The sequence below is a fragment of the Siphateles boraxobius genome, unplaced genomic scaffold (assembly GCF_051911475.1).
Source record: "Siphateles boraxobius isolate OS27281-9 unplaced genomic scaffold, OSU_SipBor_1 31, whole genome shotgun sequence".
NCBI lineage: Eukaryota > Metazoa > Chordata > Actinopteri > Cypriniformes > Leuciscidae > Siphateles > Siphateles boraxobius.
This window is the reverse complement of record NW_027508931.1, coordinates 5,249,967-5,277,716: the sequence shown is the minus strand read 5'-3', so window position 1 is coordinate 5,277,716 and position 27,750 is coordinate 5,249,967. Positions and strand designations below refer to the sequence as shown.

General features: G+C 37.6%; 1 protein-coding gene across 4 annotated transcripts in view; it reads left to right on the top strand.

Moving 5' to 3' along the window:
- The first annotated feature begins 1,612 nt into the window (after positions 1-1,612).
- Positions 1,613-27,750, top strand: part of vps9d1 (VPS9 domain containing 1) — a 29,692-nt gene continuing 3,554 nt past the window's right edge. Inside the window, exons 1-16 of one of the 4 annotated variants that reach the window (XM_077193518.1) lie at positions 1,613-1,763; positions 2,367-2,439; positions 3,103-3,294; positions 3,896-4,055; positions 8,696-8,807; positions 11,015-11,077; positions 12,441-12,493; positions 12,721-12,808; positions 13,245-13,330; positions 13,420-13,928; positions 14,189-14,318; positions 17,295-17,500; positions 18,598-18,682; positions 21,039-21,143; positions 24,172-24,284; positions 26,520-27,575. In XM_077193518.1, coding sequence (XP_077049633.1) covers positions 1,665-1,763; positions 2,367-2,439; positions 3,103-3,294; positions 3,896-4,055; positions 8,696-8,807; positions 11,015-11,077; positions 12,441-12,493; positions 12,721-12,808; positions 13,245-13,330; positions 13,420-13,928; positions 14,189-14,318; positions 17,295-17,500; positions 18,598-18,682; positions 21,039-21,143; positions 24,172-24,283 — 2,073 coding nt within the window. In that variant the 5' untranslated portion in view covers positions 1,613-1,664 and the 3' untranslated portion in view covers position 24,284; positions 26,520-27,575. Of the gene's footprint in view, positions 1,764-2,366; positions 2,440-3,102; positions 3,295-3,895; positions 4,056-8,695; positions 8,808-11,014; positions 11,078-12,440; positions 12,494-12,720; positions 12,809-13,244; positions 13,331-13,419; positions 13,929-14,188; positions 14,319-17,294; positions 17,501-18,597; positions 18,683-21,038; positions 21,144-24,171; positions 24,289-26,519; positions 27,576-27,750 lie in introns of those variants that run through there. The other 3 variants (XM_077193517.1, XM_077193519.1, XM_077193520.1) reach the window with 3 other exon arrangements.

Genomic DNA, 27,750 nt, shown 5'->3' with positions numbered 1-27,750 from the left:
TTGGCATCAGAGCCAGACAAAATCTTCTACTTTAAAGAAGACGTGCATACAGCCATTAGTGAGCCAGAACCTCTAAATTCACGGTCCTCAAGATTATGCTCTGGATGACCTTGATGAATATATAGCAACTAACAATTTAATCTAATCTAAATGTTTAACAATTTAAACATTTGTTCCAAGAACAATTAAATGCTTCAGTGTTTTAATTACTTTATCACATTATCACATTAACAATATGAGTTGTATGTAAATATGTTGGTTCCAAAAACAACTCCCCAGCTGCTCCTGTCTCCAGTCAGGATTTAGCATTCTGATTCCCCTTGAATCAGAATAAATTCTCGAATTATGTTGTACGTTAAAACATTGAATTAATGGTATCTGCATTAATGTTGGTTCTGTTCCGTTTACCCTAAGGGGGGTTATTGCTGCTCTCCCTGCTATTATCCACGCTAGGCTGCCCAGAACAGAACCATACCGCCAATTGAAACTGTGCTAATTGTCAATTGTATTTGATGATAGTGGTCCTGGGTGTTTTTATGTTTGATATACTTTTTTACATTAATTTAATATTAAAAATAAAATGTGCTTTTGTAACTATTTTTGTCTGTGTATTGTCTTAAATATTCATATAATGTCAAGGGCAGCAGCAGACATAGTCATTCGGTATAACCAGCCTTGGTCATTCGTTAAAACCGAAATATAGTAAATATTTAAATAGAATAATATTGTTTTTAATGACTAAAGGAACTACAATAATACAAATATAAAGCAGATTAGGCTTTTTGTTTCTAAATTTCCCCTTTTCACATTTCCGTGTGCAATGTTTTACTTGAATATGTAGGAGGGTTTAGAGTAGTCCAATAAAATGATTACATTTATGAGATCTGTGGTAATGTTATTTTATATTTCTTCTGTGGTACACTATATACTATCTCAGAATCAATGACAAATCAGGTTTTTTCGTTAATAATTATCTGCAAATTAATAATTTTAGAAATATTCATGGTTAAACTGAATTAATTTTTTGGTGCCAAATGTTGTTCATCTTGTAAAAAAAATGACATAAGCAGTGTTAATTGATTGTACAAACCACATAATCTCATTGTTAACACTTATTAAAACAAAAAAATGGTTTCAAAATTAATTGATTATATATATATATATATATATATATATATATATATATATATATATATATATATATATATAAAACATTTTATTTTTTATTTGTTGCAATTTAATATGTATTCCAAATATAGGCACTTTATTTTAATTTGATCTCAGTCTTTGAATATTTTTTTATTTTTTTTATAAGTTTTAGTTATAGTTTTTTTTATAACATGTTTTTAGAATAGCAATTTTGGATTGAGTAAATAATGACTGTGAATAACATTACTTGAACAGACGTTTTCGTTTTGTTTTAGTGTTATCCACACATAACTCAAGTTTCAGTTCAATGCAAGAACCAAAATGTCAAACAAATATTATAATATATTGTTACAATATACGTAATATAATAGTATAATATACGTAGAATTTTCTTTGTTTATTTAAAGCTATTATCACATAATTAAACCCGGCCTTTTATTTTGAAACACACAGTAATTACGTCACTAGAGGCTGTTGCGGTGGTGCTGTCAGACTAGCGCGATTGTTTTGGCAGTATGGCCGCCCTTCTAAGTGACAGCAATCAGAGACCACTGCAGAATGCCATGAAGCTTGTAAAAGTGGCCATTCAGCTGGACACCACCAACAGACACAAGGTAGATATGTTTAAATCTTTAAACCTGCCTTGTTTGGTCCAGATATGGTCATATTTAGCCAATAAGTGCATGCGAGAGCGACGTCTTTTATCAGCGTAAACATAGATAGAAGCTGATGATCATGAGAACCCCAATGATTTCCCCAAAAAAACTGCGAGTCCAGTCGATCGTGTCCAAAATGTGAACTTTATTCAATGAAGTGCTGATACAATATTTAAAAGTACTGATACTTTATTAGGATATAATGATATCAATGGTGATTTGCATTGTTTACTTTTTGATATTAACCTGTTTCCGAATCACCTGATCTCAGAGTGTTAAACGATTAATCAGAGCTGGTTTGAACTAGTGACTGTGAAAACACAGACACATTGCATATTTATATTTAAAAAAAGTAAATAAATAAAACTAGATAATACATGATGTTGTCCTTCTCTCTTTTGGGGGGTAACGTTTGATGTGGCAACTCGAGATAACGTTACCCCAGAAGTTCAAAAGGATATCTAGCAACAAAACTTAACAATATGGCACTGTGTTGCAGAACAGATCCAATAAAATCTTCCTGCCACACCCACCACTGTTGTTATTTATTTCTCTTTATAGGAGGCATACTGTGAATACTTAAGAAGTATCAACTACATCTCTCATGCTCTGCTTGAAAATGCCACATCTAACCGTAAGTTATTCACACATCAAACCTGCGTTATGAGAGTTCATAAATCAAAATGAGTTCTCCAATTACACATCATCCAACTCTTCTATTCAAAATTGATGAGTGTTTAGGCTTCAATTGTCATTTCACAATACATTGTATTTCCTCTATGACAGTCATTGTCATGTGCTGTGACCTGGCTCCTATTTCAAGAGAGGACTTTAAAGGAAGAGATTTTATGTGTCACACAATGTTATGTGCTTCATCATAATGACATCAGTGAATTTGATTAACAAGCATAACAAGGTTAAAATGCACTGTGTCTTAACTCGTGTGGAAAAGATTGCATTAAATGATTCCTAAAGTTCAATTAAGATAAGGCTAGATCTTCTCATCTTTGTTCATGATTAGGCTAACTTTTCAGGCTAATGCCGAGTTGTTTAAGGCCAGTTCACACCGCACCAACAGGAGTCTATTGTTTTCGCCAAGTGAACATGCTGAATCGTAATTTGAATGTTTGAGAAGTTACATGCTGTAATCTGGTGACTGTCGGCATGTTGGTGCAGTGCGAATTGACCGTTAAAACTTCAAACCTTCAAACTTACCTTTAAAGTGCTGTTTTTATGTTCTGGATGAGCAAAATGAAATATAAAGAGACATATGACTCTTATGCACTTCCTCTTGCAGTGGAAGGAGAGATGGAGTTGGTGGAATTAGAAAAGATGGTGAAACTGGTTGAGCAATGTTTAGAGAGGGTCAAATCATGTATAATAAGGAAGCGAGAGTCCCCTACACCTGCCACCTCTTCCACTTCTCTGTCCGATCTGAAACAGACCACGATTACAGCTATTAATACATTAAGTGATCTCAAAATATCAGGTGAGCCTATTTTTCCTAGTTTTCAATCAGGAGGTCCCCGAAGTTGCAAATTCTAATTTATTTAACATTTAGACATTTATTTAAAAAATATATTTTTTTAAAGTTTAGAATAATGATGTCTATTATGCTTACCAAGGCTGCATTTATTTTATCAAAAATACAGTTAAAATGTAATATTGTGAAATATTACAACCTGAAATAACTGTTTTGTAATTTAATATATTTAGAAATGTAATTTAATCCTGTGATAGCAAAGCTAAACTTTTCAGCAGTCATTAGTCTTCAGTGTCACATGATCCTTCAGAAATCACTCTAATATACTGATTTGTGCAGAATTATTAATAAGGTTCTTATTATTTCAAGCATTCTTATTATCATAAGCATTCAAGTTTTTAATGCTTAATATTTTTGTAGAAACTGTGATAATTTTTTTTAGGATTCATTGATAAATAAAAAACTCAAAAGAACAGCTTTTTTATAATATAATGTTTTTGTTACACACACACACACACACACACACACACACACACACATATATATATATATATATATACTGTATATTTGTATAATTACCTAATATTCCAAACTCCTTGCTTTGTAGAAATGCCTAATGAGCCGGCATTGGTTTCTGTGACACAAAGTAAGGAACAGCACACCAGACATCGCAGAGTCCTCTCTGAGGGAGGGGTGGCAGGCTCCCCCTTTCTGCCACCTGAAGTCTTCCAAAAGTTTCAGACAGTTGAGTCACAAGACAATCGAAAGTGAGTCAGTAATCCATTGACATTTTCACAAGCACTGTATACATACCAGTAGAATGCGGAGGAACTTATGTAACGATGGGTACAGAGTCCCAATATCCATTGATCATTGAGTTCACATCTTGTTCCCAAAGATATAGTATGACATCTAATAAATTCAAGATAACAAACAAAAACAAGATATACGTAACACTGAAACATATGCATTAGTATTATATAACTGTGTCAAGGTTCAAAGGGTGGAAGGAAGACAGGATCAGCGTGACTGGAACACATGCTTTTATTTATTTCCAAACAAAACAAAAACGGCGCACACTTTTCATTCACAGTAGTCTACTATAGCACACAGATACAAAGTTCAGTAATGACAGCAGTCAATCCTCCTGGGCAGCACAAGTTCTCAGTCCTCCCTTTCTCTTGCTGGTGGTATTATGCAGTCTCTCTACAGCAATTACTGCAACAAGACACAGGTGTTTGTCATTTGCACTTGACCTACTTACACACCGCTTGTTTCCTACCTCTCTCTCCTATTGCAACCCTCGCTAGACCATGCCCCCCTCGCCACATACCCCCACCGCCCGACTCCACCATCCGGCCTGTGAACCACCTTGAATTTAAAGGGCTGTAATGCCAGATACCGACGGATGATCCGCGCTTTGGTATCCTTCGTGCGATGGAGCCACCGTAGGTGTGCGTGGTCCGAACAGAGAGTGAATTCCCGTCCCAGGAGATAATAGTGGAGAGTGAGCATGGCCCACCTACTCGCGAGAAACTCCTTCTCTATGGTGCTGTACATCGTCTCTATCTGAGAGCTTACGACTAATGTACAGCACCGGCCGTTCCTCACCCCCCACCTCCTGAGACAGGACTGCTTCAAGACCCCTGTCTGATGCGTCCATCTGCAATAAAAAGGGGAGAGAAAAGTCAGGAGAATGCAAGTGCGGCCCGCCACACAGAGCGGCCTTTACCTGGGTGAAAGCCTGCTGGCACTGCTCCGTCCACTGGATCGGATCTGGCGCTTCTTTTTTAGTGGGGTCAGTCAGCGGGCTGGTGAGGTCTGAATAATTAGGTACAAACCTTCTGTAATATACCGCCAGCCTCAGGAACTGCCTCAGCTCCTTTTTGGTCTTGGGTCTCGGACAGGTCGCAAACTGCCGCCGTCTTGTCAATTTGGGGACGCACCTGTCCGTGCCCCAAGTGGAAGCCCAGATACCTGACTACCTTTTTTGTGTTAAGGTAATTGATATGGCCAGCTGCGCACTACCACACCTGGCTTTGTCTCAATGTGGTGCTGAATGAGGTCCGTTCGACCTGGCCGGGGCGAGAACACATCTGCTAATCATGCTTGCAACTTGGCTACATCAGTGAGCTGGGAGGGCGAGAGGTGATCTCCTCCTGGGGCCAGAGCAAGAGATTGGTTCTTAGTGCTCACTTCTGGCCCGAGATCCTTCTCTCTGCTCACCGCCGTCGCCAGCATCACTGACTCCGCCTCATTCCATTTTTTAAGGTGATTGAGATGGTAAATCTGATGTGCCCCACTCTTGTCTGTTCGTACCACCTCATAATTGAGACTTCCAACTCGCCGTGTGACCTTGAAGGGTTCTTGCCACTTCGAAAGCAATTTTGAACTAGAGGTTGGGAATACTACAAGCACTTTATCTCCAGGTGCCAACTCGCGTAATCTGGTTCCCCGGTTGTATAGCCGTCTTTGTTTGTCCTGAGCCTGTAACAAATTATCCATGGAGAGCCGCCCCAGAGTGTGGAGTTTTGTTCTCAGTTCCAGGACATACTGAATTTTGTTTTTACTGTCCAAAGGTCCGTCCTCCCAAGCCTCTCTCAGGACGACTAACAACCTGCGGGGCTGACGCCCATAGAGAAGCTCGAAAGGGGAAAACCCCATGAAGGCTTGCTGGACCTCGTGCACAGCAAACAATTTTTGGCGTCTTCGTGAACAAACTTTCGAATCAGGGTTTTCAATGTGCGATTAAATCGTTCCACCCGCCAATCCGTTTGTGGGTGATAGACACTGGTGCGAATCGATTTAATGCCCATCAATTCGTACAGTTCGCGGAGGGTCCATGACATAAACGCTGTGCCTTGGTCGGTGAGAATCTCTTTTGGGATTCCCACCAGGGAGATTAAATGAAACAGGGCGTCCGCAACACTTTTAGCCGAGATGCTGCGGAGCGCCACTGCCTCTTGGTATCGTGTTGCATAATCCACCAGGTCTAATGCCATGCGATGCCCACGTGCAGACCGTTCTAATGGCCTGATGAGGTCCATACCAATTCTTTCAAAAAGCATTTCCTGACGGCTTTGAATATCCACCGGCATTAAAATTGAATTGAATATCCACCGGCATTAAAGGATACTTCACCACATCCCTGTGCACACACCGTACCTTAACAATGCGGCTCGTATCCAATGCCCTAGATTGAATCAGGCCTCTGGCCAGCTGCCAGTCCTGGTGGTGGTCCGCTCCTCCACCGGAGCATGGGTCGTGGCAGGACACTCACTCTGGACCTAGGGACAGGGAGAGGTCTACAGGGAGAAGGAGAGGGGGAAGACCCAGGGGAAGAGAGAGAAACGGATGGAAGGGGTTCGCCGACCCCAGGGCACGCCATCATTTGGTCCTCCGCCAGTTGGATGGTCTGGTCCAGCGGCGTTGGTCGGTGGCACTGGACCCACTGCGCCGTTTTCCTGGGCAGACACGCAATGAATTGCTCCAGTACCACCTTGTCGATGATGTTTTTGACGTCGCCTACCTCGGCCATCAGCCATCTGCGGCAGGCGTCCCGGAGCTGTTGAGTCATCACGAAGGGCCGGCTGTTCTCTCCCAGATCCAGGGACCGGAAGCTTTGACGATGCTGTTCTGGGGTGCGGCCGACCCGCGGGATGTTCGCGCGTTTCAGGTTTTCATAGACCAGGAGGTTTTGGACCGGCAATTGCTGGGCAGCTACCTGTGCCTCCCCGGACAGCAGGGGGATAAGCCACACTGGCCAGTCTGTCTTTGGCCACCCACATTCCTCCACGGACTTCTCAAATAAGTCCACGAACGCCTCTGGATCGTCCAGTGGACCCATCTTCTGCAGAGTCTAGTGAGAGGGCGGGGCCACGGTGGATGGGGTTCCCGCAGCCCGAACTTCCCTATCCAGTCTATCCAGCTCCGGAACAGCTCGCGGTGCCTGATGGTGTTCCTGGTGCAGGCCCGTGAGCGAATGACTTCCGCAAATGGCGATCCTGGCGAAACTTGCATGGTGGCGGGCACATTCTTCTTCCTTCCCAGGTTTCCGCACCAGTGTGATAAGGTTCAAAGGGTGGAAGGAAGAAGACAGGGTCAGCGTGACTGGAACTCATGATTTTATTTATCTCCAAACAAAACGAAATCGGCGCGCACAGCGCATTCACCTACTACAGTCTACTACAGCACACAGATAGAAAGTCCAATAATGACAATAGTCAATCCTCCCGGGCAGCACGAGTTTCCAGTCCCCTCTCTCTCTTACTTCCTCCTCTCTAGTGGTATTATGCAGTCTTTCCACACCAATTACTGCAACAAGACACAGGTGTTTGTCATTTGCACTTGACCTACTTACACACGCTCGTTTCCTACCTCTCTGTCCTATTGCAGTGCTCGCTAGACCACGCCCCACTCGCCACAATAACATTATAAATAGCGTTAATATAATAAATGATCTCACCACATCATAGCCCTACATTTAATAATAATAGTGTTACTATTCGCATAAAAATTTCTCCATAATGAATGGACCTGTTTTAATAAATTTTATTCTCCAAGAACATTATGCTTGGTTTGGCAAGAGGCTGAATAGCCTCTGTAAAATACTTGAAAGGCATTTAAACAAAGGGATATTATTTAAAGGGATAGTTCAACCAAAAATTTAAATTACCCCATGATTCACTCACCCTCAAGCCATCCTAGGTGTACATAACAATCTTGTTTCAGATGAATACAATCGGAGATGTATAAGAAAATATCCGGGCTCTTCCAAGCTTTATAATGTCTGCCAGAAGCTAGTTATTTTAGTCGATAAAGTTTTAAATATGGATATTTTTCTTACACGGACGCATTGCATCACTTCAGAAGGCCTTTATTAACCCCCCAGAGCTGTGTGGAGCACTTTTATCATGGATGGATGCGCTTTGATGGACTTTTATGACTATGAAATATATGGCAATTCACTGCCATTATAAAGTTTGGAAGAGCCAGGACATTTTTTTATATAACTTCGATTGTATTTGTCTGAAAGAAGAATGTCATATACCTTGGATGACTTTAGGGTGAGTAAATCATGGGCTAATTTTCATTTTTGGATGAACCAACCTTTAAGAAACCAATGATTGTTTTTATTCTGGATGATGCCTCTGTAAGAGTAAGAGCCCAAGACATAAACTTGAAGCTTTTCCTTAAATTATTAAGTAATATATTACAACAGGGTATCTTTTGGCCCCAAGCCCCAACAATTGATCTTTCAAGGTTATCAGTTCTGTGATAGAGAACAAATCTATTCTGCATCCATATAAAGGAAGTTAATAGTACATCATGTTCTTTTAGTCTCACTAAGAGCTGCCCCTAATGCACAGAATGTTCACAATAAGAAGTTTTTGTATGTGTATGACAGGGAATTAACGCCTATTGAAGAAGCGTCGCGTCTGAACCAGAAACTTAAGGCTAATTATGAAGCACGACTGGCAAGACTTACCCCTGGTCAGGCCACACAAAAAACTTCATTGGTAAGTCTAGAAAAATTAAATGTGAGATTGTATTAAAAAAAAAAATCTTTGGAAAATGACTATTAAAAAAATTATATGCTTACATGCTCTACTCTAGCAAATAAATAAAAACATATATGTCCATATACAGAAGCCCTAAAATAAAGTGCCTTAGTGCCTTCTTGAGTCTGTTTTTTCATTCTGCTGTATTTTTTTTATTTTGGGGGGGAAATATTTATATCCATATTTTTTGCCTGTATTTTTCACCACCATTATACTATCTAAATAAATTATGAATAAAAAAGGAATTGGCAACAAAAAAAAAAACTTTTGAAAAAGAAAAATAATAGAGAAGAAAAATAAAATGATGAAAAAAATGATGAATGAAATAGACCCATGAAGGCAAGGAAAATTTTTTCCACCTTCATATATAAAATTGCTTATATAGGGAAAAACTGTACACGATAAACGGTAACACTTTACAATATGGTTCATTAGTAAATATTAATTAACTACCTTTGATAACATGAACAAAGAATGAACAATACTTCTACTTATTAATCTTACTTAATATTAATTTAAACATTTACTTATACATTATTAAAATCAAAGGTTGTATGTGATCATTAGTTGATGCACTTTGAACAAACAATGAGCAGCTGGATTTTTATTAACTAACATTTACAAAGATGAATAAATACTGTAACAAATGTATTGCTCATTGCTAGTTAGTGTTAGTTAATACATTAACTAATGTTAACTAATGAACCTTATTGTAAATTGAAAATAAAGTTTTATTTGACCTGACCAAAATTATTTGACCTTATTTCGGATGTTTACGCACCATGACTTTATTGTGCGCATGCGTATAACACATCCGACGCCACACCTCTTGTTTTAGATGGCTTTGCGCGATTCACTGAGCTCACATGTCCATGTGCTGTTGCTGTGATGCTTGCAGTGAAGGTGGGATCCAGTCAGGTGTTCGATAGATTAGCCGCACAGAGACAAAGACCATTCATATTTCATTTGCGGTCGCTATCGTCGTTTTAATTAGCAATAGTAGTTAGTTGCACGGTAAGTTCTTTCGTATAAGTTTTGGTGGCGGGTCAAACAAACTTTTATGTTGTTCGGCGGAACTCAAACATTCGTGTGCTGTCCAGTTTTCAAGAATGATCCGGAGTCACAGAGAAACACCAATGGATCTTCGTTTATACTGGAAAAAACTCAAGACATTCTGGAAGGTTCGTTTTGACAACATTTATTTATTCAGTTACGTGGCCAGAAAAAAGGTAACTGTTGCTGTTCAAAATAAGCGGTTTTTATATAAAATTCTTTAGTGGTTTGGAGGGGGGAAACGTATATTTAAATGCGTTTTTGGTATGTTAGTATACTAAAATACAGAATCTTTGCCATATGAAAATCCAGTGCGTAAAATGACATTTTAAAATATTGTAAGTTTGAAAGTTGGGTTGGGAACCACTTTAAAATAAGTTTTTTTAGTAGTAAATCGTTGTTCATGCTAATTTCAACATTTACTAAAACATTATTACAATAAAAACTTTAACGTATGTACGTTAACATTAATGCACTGTGAAGTAACAGGAACAAACAATGAACGGCTGTAAAAAAAAAGTTTTACTAACATCAACAAAGATGAACAAATACAGTAACAAATCTATTTCTCATGGTTAGTTCATGTTAGTTAAACATTAACTAATGCTAGCAAATAAGACCTTACTGTAAAGTGTTATTGAAAGTTGACATGTCATGCTGTGACATGGTCCATCTAAAACAATTTTAACTGACTGCATTTAGCTAATTTCCGCTTTTAAAAGTTAATTATTGATTCACTTGTTTAGTTTACTTTATTAATTGGCAATACTTTTTGTATTTTTTAAAGTTAATTTGGCAAAAAATCTATTGGGTAAAAGTGTGATTTACAAATGGGTAAGAACTGTTGACCAATTACAGGACAGAAATAGTTTGGTTCTTGTTAATGGCTATGGTGGATGTCCCTTCAAACTGAATGATCAGTGTTTGCTATGAGTGTTTAACTCCATCTGTTAAATCTGCAGGGATGCTTCACTATGCATGCACTATAGTCATGTAACTTTCTTCAACTTTTCTTCTACTAATGAGTAAATGTCAATAATCAAAGTTGAAACTGAAATAATTACTTGTATAATGATGGATAATGATGGTCTTTATTTCTTTTCTTAATACAGACTCTCTCACTTCAGAGGCAAATGATGGAGAATCTAATAATAGGCAAAGCAAGACAAGATGCAGTATCTTTTATAGTTTCCTGGGCCCTGGCTTTTATTAAAGGCACCATGAATTCAAAATGGACAATTCTTGGTTGATGTAATATTGCAGTGGCTATTATAAATGTGTTCATTGGCTACAATGCCAATACAAGATGATCGCAACTTCGTTTCATGCCAACTTCAAGGTCTGGTCTTTGACCTTTTGTGCTTTCTCTGCAAACCAGAGGTTTTTATTATTCAGACTCTCAAAGTTCCTTATAAGTTTTAAAATTTAAACATACTGCTTGTGATTCATTAAAAATATATATTTTTTTAAATGTAACAATTTCAACAGTTTACTGAAAGCTTAAAGCACTACCACATTTATACAAGAATGTGTTCATTTAAACAATAATGTCTACAGTAATACGCTTATTTCACGGAGCCGTTATTTTGAAATCGAAAGCGAGGCTCCGGTGGGAAGAAGGCAGGAAGTAAAGATAAACAACAATGCCGTGGACTACCAACCTGAAGCTGCTGCCGCGATTTACACTATTGGATGTTAATATCCAATATAGGATATGTAGATATAGTTCGTTCCTGCTAATTTTTTTACTTTCTGAAAGAAAGAAAAAATTATAAATGAATTTCACTGTATATAGTCTAAAGTATGAAATAAATGTATGTACATTTTTAGAATAACTAATTTCTACATTAAACGCAACAATACGCCCTCGCATTCGCGACTCTCCTATGATTAAAGGCGACACTTCCGGTTTTCTTCCCACCGTAGCCTCGCTTTCGATTTCAAAATAACGGCTGCGTGAAATAAGCATATACAATAAAGAAAATTTTCATTCATTTCTCACCCTCGTGTCGTTCCAAACCCGTAAGACTTTCGTTCATCTTCAGAAAACAAATGAAAATCTTCTTGATGAAATCCGAGAGCTTTCTGTCCCTCCATTGACAGCTACGCAACTACCACTTTGACGCTACAAAAATTTCATAAAGAGATTGTAAAACTAATCTATATGAATCTAGTGGTTTAGTCCACATTTTCTGGAGACACAATCGTTTTATATTATAAATAGATTGAATTTAGCCTTTTATGCACATAAAAACATTGATCAACTTGCACATCAGTTGTGGTAAACGGAAGCTCAAGCATGTCCGCTTGACGTGCGAGAACCAATGAGGTTCATTCTCGTGTGTCAGCGAACATAAACCGAAGCTCAACTGAACTGGAATCGCAAACATGCTGCATGATGAGTAATTAATGCAAGAATTTTCACTTTTGAGTGACATATCCATTTAATCAATGTGCTGTGAGCAAAGTTAGCTGCTTCTGATTTTTCTGAATGTGGTAATTTTTCAAACTGTTGGAAGTTTTCCTGAGAGCTTGCAGCTTCAAAGGAAAATGGAGGAGAGGAGACTCCGGCTGCAGGAAGAAGCCAACAGGTGAGCAGTTTTTGACCCATGGGCCAGATGGACATTCATAACGTTAAGTTGCACATGGAGTGTTTTAAGTTTTGCCTATGTTTCTTGCAGTGTTGTGCATCACATAATGCTTTCGAATGACAAAGAAGTTATGTTAATAATCTGAGCACCTTTAAGCCATTTAATGCTCAATGGTTTTCTAGAATTTGACTGTGTTAATTTTTGTGCATGAAATTGCATTTTTGCAGGAGGTTTGCAACCTGTGGGATCATTACACCTGAGGAACAAGAGCAGCGAGTTCTATATGCAAGTGTGCTTGAATATGAGCATGATCATGTAAGTATATTTATATTGTAGCATGGATTTTAGACTTTTTATGTATATTTGTGCATCTCTTAATTGAACTAGTAAACCTACACTAATGCTCGTTTTTGTAAGAAGTCTCTTATGCTCAGCAAGGCTGCATTTACAGTAAAAACATTAAATGTAAAATAATTAATTAAAATTTAAAATAACAGTTTTCTATTTTAATATATTTTCAAATGTAATTTATTCCTGTGATGGCAAAGAAAACGTTTCAGCAGCCATCACTCCAGTCTTCAGTCTCACACGACCCTTCATGTAAATATAAACATGCTGATTTGGTGCTCACAGAATGTTTATATAGGTATTAGGAAGTTAATCAAAGAACAGCATCCTTGCTGACCACAGATTTTGACATTTCTTCTTAATTGAGTATGTATAAATAATCGTTTCATTGGTTTTATCATAGGAATGGCCCAAAATTTGGAAAGCTAATCTGAAAATGAATCCAAATGATCCGACACTGGTTATCGGTCTTATCTCCTGTCTTCTCAGGTAGGTTCGTGGTGTCAGATCATCTGTCAAAATAAATGAGTGTTTCTTCTGTATCTAATGTCAGCTGTTTTTCTCTTTCTTGATCCTAGCTATCCAGATCACCCAGTCATGAAGTTGCTGAAGAAGCTTCAGTATCGTGTGTATAACAGACTGTATCCCATAGTGAGCCAGTGTGTTCCTCTGGACACAGTGCCTGGTTGCTCGCTACCCTTAAAGCCCTCTCGCAGCGCCCAGAGCCTGCTCCTGTTCGACAGTCATATCTCTCCGCAGCAGAGCCCACTTAAATCTGCTCTGACACACAGCTTATCTGATGCTTCCATCTCCCTTTCCCCATCCCACGACCTCAACTCAAGCGACACTAAGTCCGAAACCGAGTCTTCAACTCTGATCTCCACAGATAGGGAGAACTCTTTTGAGGATCTGGAGAAGTTTCTTACTCAGCTGGACTGGGTTCCTTCTCACAGTGGAGATGATACAGACTCTGATGTGACCTTTGACACAACACACATGGACCTAGAGTCTCACATTCATGATCTTAAAGAGCGTGCTCTGAAGGGACATTTGAAGGCCATCGTCAAAGATATTCACAATGCTATCGGTAAATACATTTTTGTTGTGTGACTGAGGCCTTAGTTGTGACTCAAGATATGTGCAACATGTGAGTCCAGCATTCATGGAAATCCCCTGTTATAGCCAGTGGGATCTGTAGGGTTGTATCATGCGTTTATACTGCTTCAGGGTGTAAACAACACCAGAGTGCCATAATCCACCATAAACGTGTTTGTCAAAGGTCCTTTTATGAAATGTACTAGTTGGCTGATTCTCTATGGTAAATGGATTTGTCTTTATGTGAAACAGATCGCCTGCTGTCTCTGTGTCTTCTGTCTTTTGAATGTCTCAACACTGCCATCTCTAAGGACCAATGTGTGGCCAGCATAGAGGAAGTCTTCTTCACCCCTATTTGGCGCCCTTTGTTGGCACTCTTTAGGTAGGTCACAAATTAAGTGTTTTTCACAAATGTATACCACCTTTCAAAAGTTTGGGGTCGTGTGAGCGCTCACACCAAAGTTATGTCAAAATGCCCGTCTTGGCGAGTATCAGTTAACAGGGTTCCCGCGGATCCTTAAAAAGTCTTAAATTAGATTTTTAAAATTTAAGGTCATAAAAAGTCTTATTTTTATTAATGAGAAGTCTTCAATTTTGGACGACACTTTGACTTGGACATATCTGAATGCTTTACCAAATTAAAACGATCTAATTAGCGTACATATAATTTGTGGATTTACTTTATTTACGGCAGCATTACGTCTGTCTCCTGAATGCGAAAACGGAGGAGAGAAGAAAATGGGTAAATGTCACCTTTGTCAGTTCAATTGTAAGTTCATTCTTTGTGCTTAGGGGTGTGCGATATGTATTGTCTGTGATGATATTGTAATTATTGTTTTAACGGTGTGCGAGTCACTGCGAGCTGACATTGCATTTGTCACTCGTGCTTTCCCTGCGTGATGTGTGCAGTGATAGGTAATATGTCCCCAAATGAGTTTGTCTTATGTTCATTTCATATTATGTAGTTATATCACAATATCGCGTAAGCAAAAGTGCCCTTTTTCCCCAGCACAATTCCAAATGTGATATTTATTTTATACAACAGTTAAATGAACAGTAAGTTAAAAGTTAAATTTTTAGACACAATATTATTTGTTTTTCCTTTATTTCGCTGCCAAAAATTTCAAAATGAAACCGTAGCAGAGTCTCCATGCAACAGACAACAATGATTTTGAATGAAACGGCTTAATGATTCAATGGCCCATCACTTGCTTCTTTCCTAGCCGTTAGAACAAATTAGTTGAATGAATGACTCCCTCAACTCCCTTAAGACAGTGACTTTCTGCTACCTACTGGCGGTTTTAATTTCATATTTAAAATACCCTTTAATTAAAAGTTGAAAAAATAGAAATTTCATATTTAAATATTGAATTAAAAAAAATCTCATTGCATTATTTATGCAATTGTAAATATATTAATGCCACTTTTGTGTCATCTCTGCACAGCAAAGATGGATTTTGTTGATAATGATTTAATTTGACTGGTAACAGCCCTGTACTTTTATTATTCTAATATAATTTAATTTGAATGTTAGAATTTGACATAAAAGTTGATGCATACATCTGATATGTTTAGAAAAAAATTATAAATTTCTGTCACTGCTGTGAACTGACCACTGTCAGCTGTCATCAACAGGCCTGAATCAGCCATGGTACAAGCACAAAAACACATAATCAACAAAACTTTGGAAATATCGCGATACATTTGCTTTGGTCAATATTGTACACCCCTAATGTACAGTATTAATTTTTATTTCTTCAGGTCTTAAAAAGCCTTACATTTGACTTTTAAAAATGTGCAGAAACCCTGGTTAAACACTGTCAGTTTTGGAACCTAATTAGTAGAGCAAGATCACGTGTAACAGTATATTGGATCTGTGCATACACTCTTAAAGTGACAGCAGCCTGTCGGTCATAATACAAAAACAAAAGACAAAGAAAATCACTCTCTGCTCTTTACTGAATAACTTTTGTTACTAATTGTAAGCAGTAATCTGTATTTTCTTGAAGACTATCAAGTGTTTTTACATTAGATTACTTTTAACTTCTGTTGCATTTCTTACCTGAAATGCTTAAAGCCGTGTTTATTTCATATCTCTCTTTATTCTATTTCATTTATTTTTGCTGTTGTTTGGAACAAATTCCAAACAACAGCAAAAAATAAATGAAATAGAATAAAGACAGATATGAAAAACAAAAATTTGCGTTGAAGAAAAGTAGATTTTTTGTTTTGTATATGCTGTTCTTTGAAAGAAAACCGAAATCGGCAAAAATCAGTATTGGCAGGTCACACTTACAAAACAAAAATCGGAATCGGCCAAGAAACTTGCAATCGGTGCATCTCTAGGTTAAAGTTAGGGTGCGGTTGGATTTTCTAGGGCTGTGTTTAAGTCTATTTTTTTTTTTTTTTAAGCCCTTCCCTCCCAAACTTGTCTCTGTTACAACTTGTCTATGTAAGATGTACATCATTGCTTACGTTGCATGAGTGCCCTCTGCTGGCGTAACCCCTGCAATGTGTTTAAATGGAACACACCCTAAAAACCCTGGATCACTGGAATCTGCAATGGAGCAGATTCATTATTTACAGAGTTTTTATTTTATTTTTTATTTTTTAAATAAATTTGGCCTATAAGCCTGTATGTAAACTTGGGCTGTTGGAGAAAGTATAAAACATTTCAAAAATGAAAATAACCATACTATAAATGTGTAAAAAACAAAAAACAGCTAGCTTAAGGTAGGTACAAGACAAGTATTATGATGCAGTTAAATGTCAAAGTCCAATACCATACAGTAGAGTTGTGTGGGTTGGGGGTAAATTAAGTTTGGATCACCTGTGACATCACAAGCATTGCATAGTGGTCTATTGATTTGCCTGAAGTTTTCGTATTTAGTAGATTCGCTCCCTCGGTCAATATCGTGGGGTCGAGGCTCTGTCCAAATAAACTTTCCTACCCGCTTCAAAATGGTAGCGGGGATTCCCCGAGAGGAAGTGCTTAGGGAAGTTTGCGAGTGTATATCTAAAAGTGGAGTTAAACACAGCCTAGCTCCACCGATTAGGTTCAGAGAGGGGGGATTGGATGTCAAGCTCCACTCACTGGCTCTGCAGTGGCAGCCTTTCCTTTGGGTGGCAGAGATCGCAGACTCATTCCATGATTTATCTAGATATTGAGCAGTAGATGGCACTGCTTGTCAATTGTTATCTTATACATTTGTTCTTTAGTTACAGCATGGCTGAAAATAACAATTTTCCCTTTCAACTGCTCCCAAAAAAGCATTTAGTCATCAAAACACTTTAATAGCTGCTTAATGCTTTAGTTAATTGCATATAATTATCTTATGTGTTTCTTTTGACTCTTTAGGGAGGTGAATCAAGAACGGGAGCTGGCTGTTGAGAACAGCATGCGTCTTCATCGTAATGTTTCACCTGGTGATCTTGGTGTAGCATCCAAATTGTTCCCTAGAGACACAGCTGTGCTGCATGGTTCCTACCCATATGAGTCTGCAGTACAGGAGTTGAAGCTTTTGTGTAGAGACTATTGTCCTCAAAAGAAACTTGAGTGTATTGGTAAGATCTCTGAGATGCTTAATGAAACCACAAAGCCTTTCTGTGTGTTCTACTCTGTCATTTCAACGCCTAAAAAGAATTTTTAAAAAAAATCAAATATGTTTTAACAAACATTCTCCCCATCTGCTCTGACAGACAGATAGTCCCACCCTTTTTGTTTTGTTTTTAAGAAGAAATTAGACTACAGATTGCTGTCTTCTAGCTATATCTGTATGTTAAGCTGGGATAGGAGAACATTTTAACGTGATGAGATGAATAGTCAAAATGTCATAATTTCTATTTATATTTGACTTTTTATCTCATAATTTTCACTCTTTCGTAAATGTCTTATGTAATAATTTTGACTTCATTTTAAAATTGACGTCATAATTTTGACTAAAATGTAAAGTCAAAATGTAAATAGATATTAAGAAGAAAAATCTAAATGTCATAATTCCTACATCTTATATTTGACTTTTTATCTCATAATTTGGACTATTCATCTCATAAATTACTTCATATGTCATAATTTTGACTTAATCTTATATTTGACATGTCATCATTTTGACAAATGAAAGGTCAAAATTGTCATAGACATTGAGATGAATAGTCAGTCATAATTTATACATCTTATATTTGACCATTTTTATTTTGACTTCAGTTTATATGATTTGGTATGTCATAATTTTGACTTCATCATAAATGACTTAATGTCATCAATGAAATAAAAACATCTAAATTATTTCAGTCGAAATTGAGTGATAGTTGGCAGTCAAAATCGAGATGTCTTCATTTGAATCATTATTGATTTTAAAAAGTCAATCATAGCATAAGAAATAAAAATGGTCATGCACTCATAATTATGACTCATTTCGTAATTTCAACTTATGACACTCAAAATTTATTTACCAAAGCTGTTTTTTTTTTATGTGCCAGGAATGGGCTTTCATAATTTTGTTCTTAAATTGTACGTTTTTCACACCATTTATGTAATATAAAAGTATATTTCTACACCTAAAGGGTGTATATTAATGCTAATATGTACCCTTATGGTATTAATATGCACCATTTAGGTACAATACCAGTATGTTTCTGACTGCAGTTGTTTTTCATTGCAGTGAGAACTTTACGAATGATCTGTGTCTGTGCTGAAGAGTACCGCCTCCTGCAAGAAAACGACCCTCAACCCAAATCAGCAGCAATGTGAGTATACACAAGGTTATAACATGTTGTGTTGCTGTGACTCTTTGTCCCTTTCACTGTCCTTTTCATCAAAAAAAAGTACAAATAATCAAGAAGCAACTTTATTATTTTGGAGTTCAGAGTTGTTTTAGCACAATCTCCTGCTTGTCAGCTGCCCTTGTGTCAGACTTCATCAGACCTCATGGAGGCCAAAGCTCAGCAGGGGTCCCGTCTTGTCCCGTCTTGACCCTCTGGCCCCCGCGGGGCGCTCGAAGCTGACTTCCTCTTTAAGTGGGTCGCCCTGTCTGGAGCAGACTTTGGCCTTGATGCACTTTGAGAGTCTGAATGTAGAACTGCTTAGGTCAAGTAAAATTGATCATTATTCTAACAAAAAGGGAGCTTTTTCTTTTGCTGATAGATACTTGTGGGCTCTGTGTATGTTCTAATGAGATGCTGGTTTATTAGATGTTCACAGCTCCTGGCAAATGAATTGACGCCGGCGAGATTACACTGTCGCCTCTTCTTACTCGAAAAGTCTTGAATTCTGGTTTCACAGCATGAAACGGGTGTGTTCAACCAGAGTAATATCATCCTGATGACACATTTTCTTGAGTGTGTGTGTGTGTGTATTCAGGTTTATCAGAGTGAGTGTACTGGCTCAGTTTCTCTGTGGAAAATCTCCCACAGACCTCAACGTCTGCTCCACTCTCTTGGAAAAACATCTTAAATTTCTTCCTGTCTCAGCTGCGACCTCGACAGTTAAAGTGTGAAGTGAACTCACGCCACCGAGAGAAAACTGTACTGGGAAGTTATGTGGGCCGTTATGATGTTTATAACCTCTCGACCCCGCCACACCCATTAAAAAATGATGCCTGTTCATCTGTCTCTTGCTTGCTTTTCTACTAGGAAATGTGGGTAGAATGAACACTTGCATCATATCTACATGTGTCTCTTTGCATCACAGCTTGCCGAGCAGAGGCTCGCTGGTGACGCACATGCTCAGGGGTTTTGCACCCCATGACAACGACTGATGTAGATGCTTGTTTTTAGAGCACTGTCTGCACTTATACAATGACATCCAGTTTGGTTTTTCTATTAAGGATGAACATTTAGCTCATGTGTAATTTGCAGAAAATGTAGCAACTGGTGCAGATTCTGTTCTACTATTTATACTGTGCAGTATATCTGTGGTAACTAAACTTAAAAATCATGCACAACGCAGAAAGTGTTGCATGCAGACGCTGTGTCTCGTATAGACGGGATGTAGGCTTTGAATCGATCATAAATGTATACAATTTCTATAATACAAAATGCTATATTATGTAATTGTTACTTTCTGTTTTATAGGTATTTCAATATTTATTTTATATTTTTGTTTTACTTCATTTACTATTTTCTGTTGTTGATATTTTACATTTTTAGAATATTACACATCTTTAATTTACTGGATTATTTAAAGGATTTGTTTGTTTGTTTTGAACGACTATTGTTTAATTGTGATTCTGGTCACACTGTCTACCCCTGATATTCGTATGTTTGTTCTTGTCAGAACAATGGACCGTTGCTTTCTTAACCCAAAGACTTTGGTTCTTAAGCATTATTTGGGTGTTTTCCATTCTGTGATTGTACATCGGTTTAATAATGATTATGCTATAAAGGCATCAGTGATTTGTTTGGAAGTGTGTCATTGTAAGACTTGCCCTGATTTTGCCCCGGTAGCACGGCCAAGGCACTTTCTGCCTTTGTTTTGCTTTTAAGTTTGTTTGGTTGTGAGGGAGAATGAATGTCCTCATGCATGCATGCATGAACATGAACAATTTAGCCATTCTCACACTTTTTCGGTTGTTTTGTTCCATTGTCTCTCCTTGCTCACTCATTCTTAGTATTCATATTAGTATTCATTACATCTTTCATGCAGTTCATGCATTGGCTAACTGTTTCATTTCAATAGCCCCTATATTTTGGTTTTGCATTTATTCTGAAGTTCGCATCACCAAACTCTTCGGCTGTTCAACAGATGCTCAGATCGTGCCATAATTTAACAAACAGGCTTGAACAAGAAAATGGCCGCGTCATACCAGCACACCTTTTTGGTGCATGAACGTTCATTTGATTGCAGCAGAACCAATGTTGAAATGGATGGTATGTAGAGCTATTCTCACCTGTATAAAACGTATCAGGTGTCCTGCAGTCCGGCAGGAAAGGGGACACCCAGCTACTTTCTCACGCAAGCGTCCCTTCATCAAACGAATCATGGGGTTTCTGTGTTCTGTTAATGTTCTTTCTGAGAATAGTTTATCCTGCAAAGGAATGTCATTGGATTTGTTTGTTTACTACTTCATGTCTTGTTAATTTCTTCCATTTTTGTCTCTCTCAGAGGTGCCGATGACCTATTGCCAATCCTGGCCTATGTGGCATTACGCAGTGAAACGCCTCAGCTGGTGTCTGAATGTGCTGCGTTGGAAGAGTTCATCCACGAGGGGTGCGTCCTCAAAATCAAATGCTATATTTAACTGTTCTCCACAAAGTAACAGTATTCATTAATTAGAAATGAACATAGATTGCTGTGCCACAAGAAACTGTGTAGAACAGAGAGAAAATGTTTGCATACTCTGCCATATTCTGTGCATGTACTTCACAGCTGGCCATGTCTAATGACCTTCATCAGATAAGATAAGCAGATAAGATATATATAGTCAAATAGTCAACTGGTATATGTAAAGGCAATCTTTATATATATATATATATATATATAGATGATGCTGTTTGGAAATTTGGCTTGTCTCACATCCTTTTAAGTGCCAGTCTCTCTGTCCTTTAGGCATGTATCAAGTGTCAACAGAACATGACCTCACTGGCTACCAATAATCAAAGTGTCATCTATTGCACAGTCTCAGATGTTTGCATAAATATTTCAGCTAGAAAAATACCCTCCAGTCTAAACATGTTGGAATAAACCCATAAAACATTAGTTATTTTTGGTAATACGAGTCCAACCTTGACAACTTGATATAACATTTTTTTTTTTATGTATTGAGCGATAGAAATCACAACCGTGAGATCTCAGTTTGTATAGGTGGCCGTTTGACCTGTTTCCTGAGTGGTGTTGTGGGTAGGGTTGGGCGGTATTACGGTAATATCGTATACCGCGGGGTCTTAAAATAGCAACGGTATCAGTTTCAATACCGTCATTACCGGCACTTATATATAATATATTTTATTCAATGCATAAAAATGCTTATGTAGTTGTCATCAAGTGACAGTGTGGAGGAGAAAGAGAGAGAGAGAGAGAAGGGAGAGGCGGTAAATACTGACGAGGCAATTTGTAAATGTTGCAATAGAAAAGGTGACAGGCGGAGATGGAAACACCTCTAACCTAATGTCGCATCTCCGAAACAACCCCCCACTCACTGCTGCGACGATGCATTTTGCCCCGAGTTCATTAAATAAGCGCTTTAGTTTATATTTGTTAAAATATTATAATGTTATTTTTTTACGTTGATAATGAAAACTGAACAGCACGGGTAAGATGGGATGCATTGGGAGTCAGACATTGACCACTTAATTAAGTTTCATTTTGTAAAAGGCCTTTCTTTAAAGTGAAATTCGTTTTGTATAAATTGTATCTTAATTTTAATAATTTATCAACCAATAATAAATAAGAATCAAATATAGCAGACAACATAATCATGACATGATCGTGCGCTGGCGCGCCGCGGTCACTTGCATTGAAATCTCATCATAAATTAACCGAAACTCAGTGTATGTCTCACAGACATGACAGATAGGCCTATATCTAAATAAAGCTTGAAATTTCATTAAACGAAACAATTCAAAACGAAAAGAAATAGGCCACTCGCTGATTATTTAATCCATGATGTGCATTTCTCTCTATGCGCGTTCGGAAATGGCGATCATCAAATTAAACGAAACTATTCAAAACGAAAAGAAATAGGCTAGCCTACTCTCTGATATGTAATCCATGATGTGCATTTCTCTCTATCGTTCACTATGGAGATGGCAATTTTTCAATTTCTTTAAACGAAACAATTCAAAAGGAAAAGAAATATAGGCAGCATACTCTCTGATTAATCCATGATGTGCATTTCTCTCTATAGGCGCGTTCACCACGGAGCTATCAATCGTCAATTTCTTTAAACGAAACGATTCAAAACGAAAAGAAAAAGGCTAGCCTATACCTTCTGATTATGTAATCCATGATTTGCATTTCTCTCTATATATGCGCGTTCACTAGGAGATGGCGATCGTCAACTTAATCTTTGCGGCACTGACAGAAAAGTTGTATTAATAATAATCAATGGACGCGTGTTACCAGATTTACAAATGCACTTCTTGCTTGTTGCTTGTTAATTTAATTTAAATTAATTAATAAAATGAATACAATTGTCATAATTAAAATAATTAAATATTATTAATTGGACCCATTTTTGCTCATTTATAAATAGTATTTATATCTACCACCCCCTCAGCACCTGGGTTAAAAAATTATTTGGCGCCACCATATTATAACGGCCCACGTATTAAAAATAGTCGAGTCTAAATAGGGCTCCGGCTAATATTACATTTAATGCCGTCAGCCGGGATCAGACACAACGTGCACGGGTTGGCCTTGATGATTTTTTTTATTTTTTTTTGCCCGATCTGGTATTCAGTTTCTGAACTGTGTAGGCAAAAGCCAACAGTTTGGTGACGCTGTCTGAGCCTTTGTCATAATTTTTAAATAGTCATGGTAATACCGTATACCCCGGTAAAATAGGGAGGAGGTTTGACGGTATCAAAATTTGGATACCGCCCAAGCCTAGTTGTTGGGATTCATTGCACCCCTCCTGTGCTGTACTCTTGCGTGCCTGCTCTGACCACAGCCCTGAGCTCTGTTTATCAGTATAAATCTGGACATTTTTACAGGCCGGTTAGATTGGCACTTAACAAGGAATTTTGGGTATATTCTGGTTTGGGTTTTTCTCTCCCTATAAAAATACAAATAAAATATCTTCAGAAGTTTATGCTGCTCGGTGGCTTGGAACTTAGGGTGGAACTCTCTGCAGCGAGTGAGGGAAGTTGTGATAGGAAGTGTTCTCGTTCTCAGGCATATTTAACAGGTTTCATTTAAATGGGTCTATATACATGTCTAAGACTGATTTAAAGGGATAGTTCACCAAAAAAGGCCTATTAAATGTAATTCCAAAACGTTTTATACTGAATTGATGAAAAAGAGTGGGAATATTCCTTATGGACTCAATTGTTGTTTTGTTTTTTACTTTATGGTTACTGAGAGAATAGAACGATCAGTCTCACTCTGCTTTTTTTCATTTTCTCCATCACTTTCTATCCTCTTTGCATTCTCCAACATGCTGATTCTTGGCTTCAGCTTGATCTCGTGTCTTAGTCTCATTTGCAGACGGGTTCACTTGAAGTTGAACCCCAGTGGAAGATATCTTGTTTTCCCTTGTGAGGAGAAGCAGTAATGAAGTGTTTATTTATGTCTACAGGTATCTGATTGGAGAGGAGGGGTACTGCCTGACATCAATGCAGAGCGCGTTGACCTATGTTGAGTCATTGGACTTGGGAGGGGCTCCAACCCCAACTGCCAAACCCACCTGACGTAGGTAAAGCCAATTATATAATTTCAGGTTCATCCTATCTGACAAACTCCCACATCTGTGTTCCAAAACCTAGTGAGCTGCATATATGCATTTAAGATCTCCACTCTGATGGATTGATTTTTCTTATTTTATTCTTATTTTATTGTTTTGTTTTTTTAACAAATTAATACTTTTATTCAGCAAGAACACATTAAGTTTATCAAATGTAACAGTAAAGACCTTACATTTTAATGAAACCTTATGCATCCGAATGTTACAACATCTCTAGATTGTCTACAATTTGCATATAAGCAGAAGAGAGGTACAGATGTTGCAGTGGCTTGTCTCTTCTACACCTGGACATCTCATTTTTTTATATTCTATACACAAATGACTGTCAGAGTTCATTTACCACTACTCGTCATTACTTTAAATATGCAGATGATACAGCCATTCTTGTTCTGCTTAAGAAGGACAATGACTCTTTCATTGTTGTCTTTGTTATCGCAGTATTATTGAGCCAGTCCTTATTTATGGTGCCATCTCGTTTTTTTCATATGCTAAAAGTTACCAACCAGAACAGATTCTTAAAGGTAACTTATTTAGCAAGTAAAATGATTGGTATCCCTACCCCTAATTTATCGGATAGTGTATCTACATACATGTTGCGAAAGGCAAAAAAAATCTTAAACGACCCAGACCACCCACTCCATAATTTGATCCCCCTGCCTTCTGGCTGTAGATATGTTACCAATGTGTAGAAAGGCCAGGTATAGTAAGTTTTGTTCCTTTGTCTATACGAGCTCTAAATGCATAGGAAATCGGCCATTGATATGTCACTTATGCTCTCTTTGTTGTTGTTGTTTTTTGTGATGTCAGCTATTTATTTATTTTTATTGTATTACATGTCGATAATTTAACATGTTATGGGTGTTTGTGTTATGTATGCATTTACAGTGGAAAAAAATCTATCTTAGATATGTATGCAAGTTGCTACAAAAATATTTCTGAAGGATCATGTGACTGAAGTAATAACTGCTGGAAATTATCCTTTTCTGTCACAGGATTTAATTACATTTGAAAATATATTTTAAAAGTACACTATGTAACTTTTGACCCTCTGGCAGTTAAAAAAAACCTGCATTTTACAGAAGAATATTATTTTGGTTGTGCTTCGGCTCTGCGTGACTGAGGATGAATATGACCCTTCACAATAGATAATGCTCTCTGTTAGAGTTACATATTGCAATTTATCTGTTCAATAAATTACCTTGCTTACCTGTGTAATCAAAACACCATCTCCATTTCACTTTCACATCATTTCAAATCTGTTAGTATTCACCATCTCCCAAAAGCCAAACCAATGTTGATCAATTACAAGCTCTTGTCTCTTTTGCCAGCAGACTGTCCTCTGTTTGGCTTGTTGTTTTTTTTGTTTTTTTCGCCGATTCAACTAAACTATGCCACTGCCACACCATACACGCGTCAAAGTAGCCAGAGCAGTAGGTGAGCGCAAGAGAATTTCAAAAACATGTATATATATATTTTTTTTTTAATACGGACCCCAAACATTTGAATGGTTGTTTGTGGATTATAGTTTTATTTTATTTTTTTATTATTTATTTGGGTTTATGCTTTTCAGATATTATCTTTCAATTGACTAAGAACTTTAAGTCATATGGTGGGTCGGGGAAAGATAAACTATCCCACTAATCCTACTCGACAATGTCAGTCCGCCTTATCCCATTTTATCCAAGCGTTTAACTTTGCAGAGCGCAATGTCTGTACAGCTGTCACTTGCACTATGGCGTCCTACATTGAAACGCGCTCCTCTGTCGTCATCATCCACCACAGCTTAAATGAAACAATTGGAAGGGGAGGGATTGAGCGGTTCCCCTGATCACAGAGTAATGCTGCTCTTTTACCTTGATGGATGGATTACATTGACCTTGCTGAACTTTCAACTTGATTTCAAGTGAAATTGTGCAGTTTGCTTTTGGCCACAGGCTGAAGTTTCTATTTAAGGTTGCGTTACTGAAATAATGATAGTCTACGGTTAAGTTCTAATTAGATTACCCAATGGAGACTGTAAACATGCCAAAACGTCAAACAAACTTTCAACCCCTGCCAGAGTGATGGAGAACACTTTCATTCACTTTTACTTCTGTAACAGACTCTGCTCTTAAAGTAGCTGGCTGGCTCACATTGTTCTTGTACATCCAATTTAATTAGAACCCTTTGTGTTTTGATTGTAGGTGCCGTAGCCAGCGGTTTTGACGGTCCTCAGGAGTTGCTGGGTCTCCTCTCCTCAGCCTGTTTAGCCCCAAATCATGCCAAGGTTTAGTTCAGTTCGAATCTTCACCACCTGCCGCTTTAAAGGGACTGGAGAAGGTTATACTGTGTTTGGGCGCTACAGGGCAGGTTCATCCGAATGTGGTTAGAAATGAGATCAGTGTTGTAGCCAAAGCAAAAAAAATAAAAAATAGTATGAGACTACATGGGATGAAATGAGCCAGATGTTAAGAAGGGACTTGTGAAAAGGTTAGTTTTTTTTATTTTATTTCTATATATTCTAATCCCATTGACTTTTATTTTTTTGTTAAAATGGTATTCCTCACAAAATTTTATGAAATATAAACGAGACTAAAGAACTACTAGCATTTATCATTGTTACACCCTATTTATTAAACAACATGAGCAACACTAATACAGATTTTTTTGTTGTATTTGAGCTCAGACTTTTAGCCTGAGTAGGAGAAAATGGAGCAAAATTGTCAAGTTTGGTCTTACAGATTTTTATATGCTGAGCTGTGCATTTCTCTTGCAAGCAAATAAACCACTAAGCAGACATGTTAAGCTGTACAGGTTTTATGTTTTTTTTTTTTAAATATCTTAATTTGTTATTTAAATGCTATCCACTAATAGTCAAAGAAATTAAATCGATGTGAAAAAAGCTTGGCTGTGCAAGAAACACTAATGCTGCTGGAATAACTGTCTTTAGTTTGATGTTGAGATGATTTAATAAGAAATGGGTATTGTGTGTGTGTGTGTGTGTGTGCGTGCGTGTGTGTGCAAAGGCATAAATAAATATATTTATATATGTTTTGTTTGAGCGGAGTTTTGTTTTTGTTGCTGAAGATCTGTAATGAATGTGAACGTTGCTGTCTCTCAGACAAAGAGATTCAAGCCTATGTATTTTTTATACATTATATGAGTCTGTTCGATCTTTTGGGATTGGATAATGCACATGGTCATGGTTTGAAAATGCATGGCATGTGAATTTTCTAATAATAAAGATATGTAAAAATTTTTAGTGTTCATCGTAGTGTTTTTCCTTTCCCCCCCTATTCTTCTAATTGATTAGTTATAATCTGAAGGGGAAGGAAAACGCTGTGAGAAGCGATTGCGCAGAGGGAGGCCAAGCCGCCTGATTGTTGAATTGTTGATGGCTGGATTGTTCTGAAAGTTTCCAGGCCAAAGGAGAAA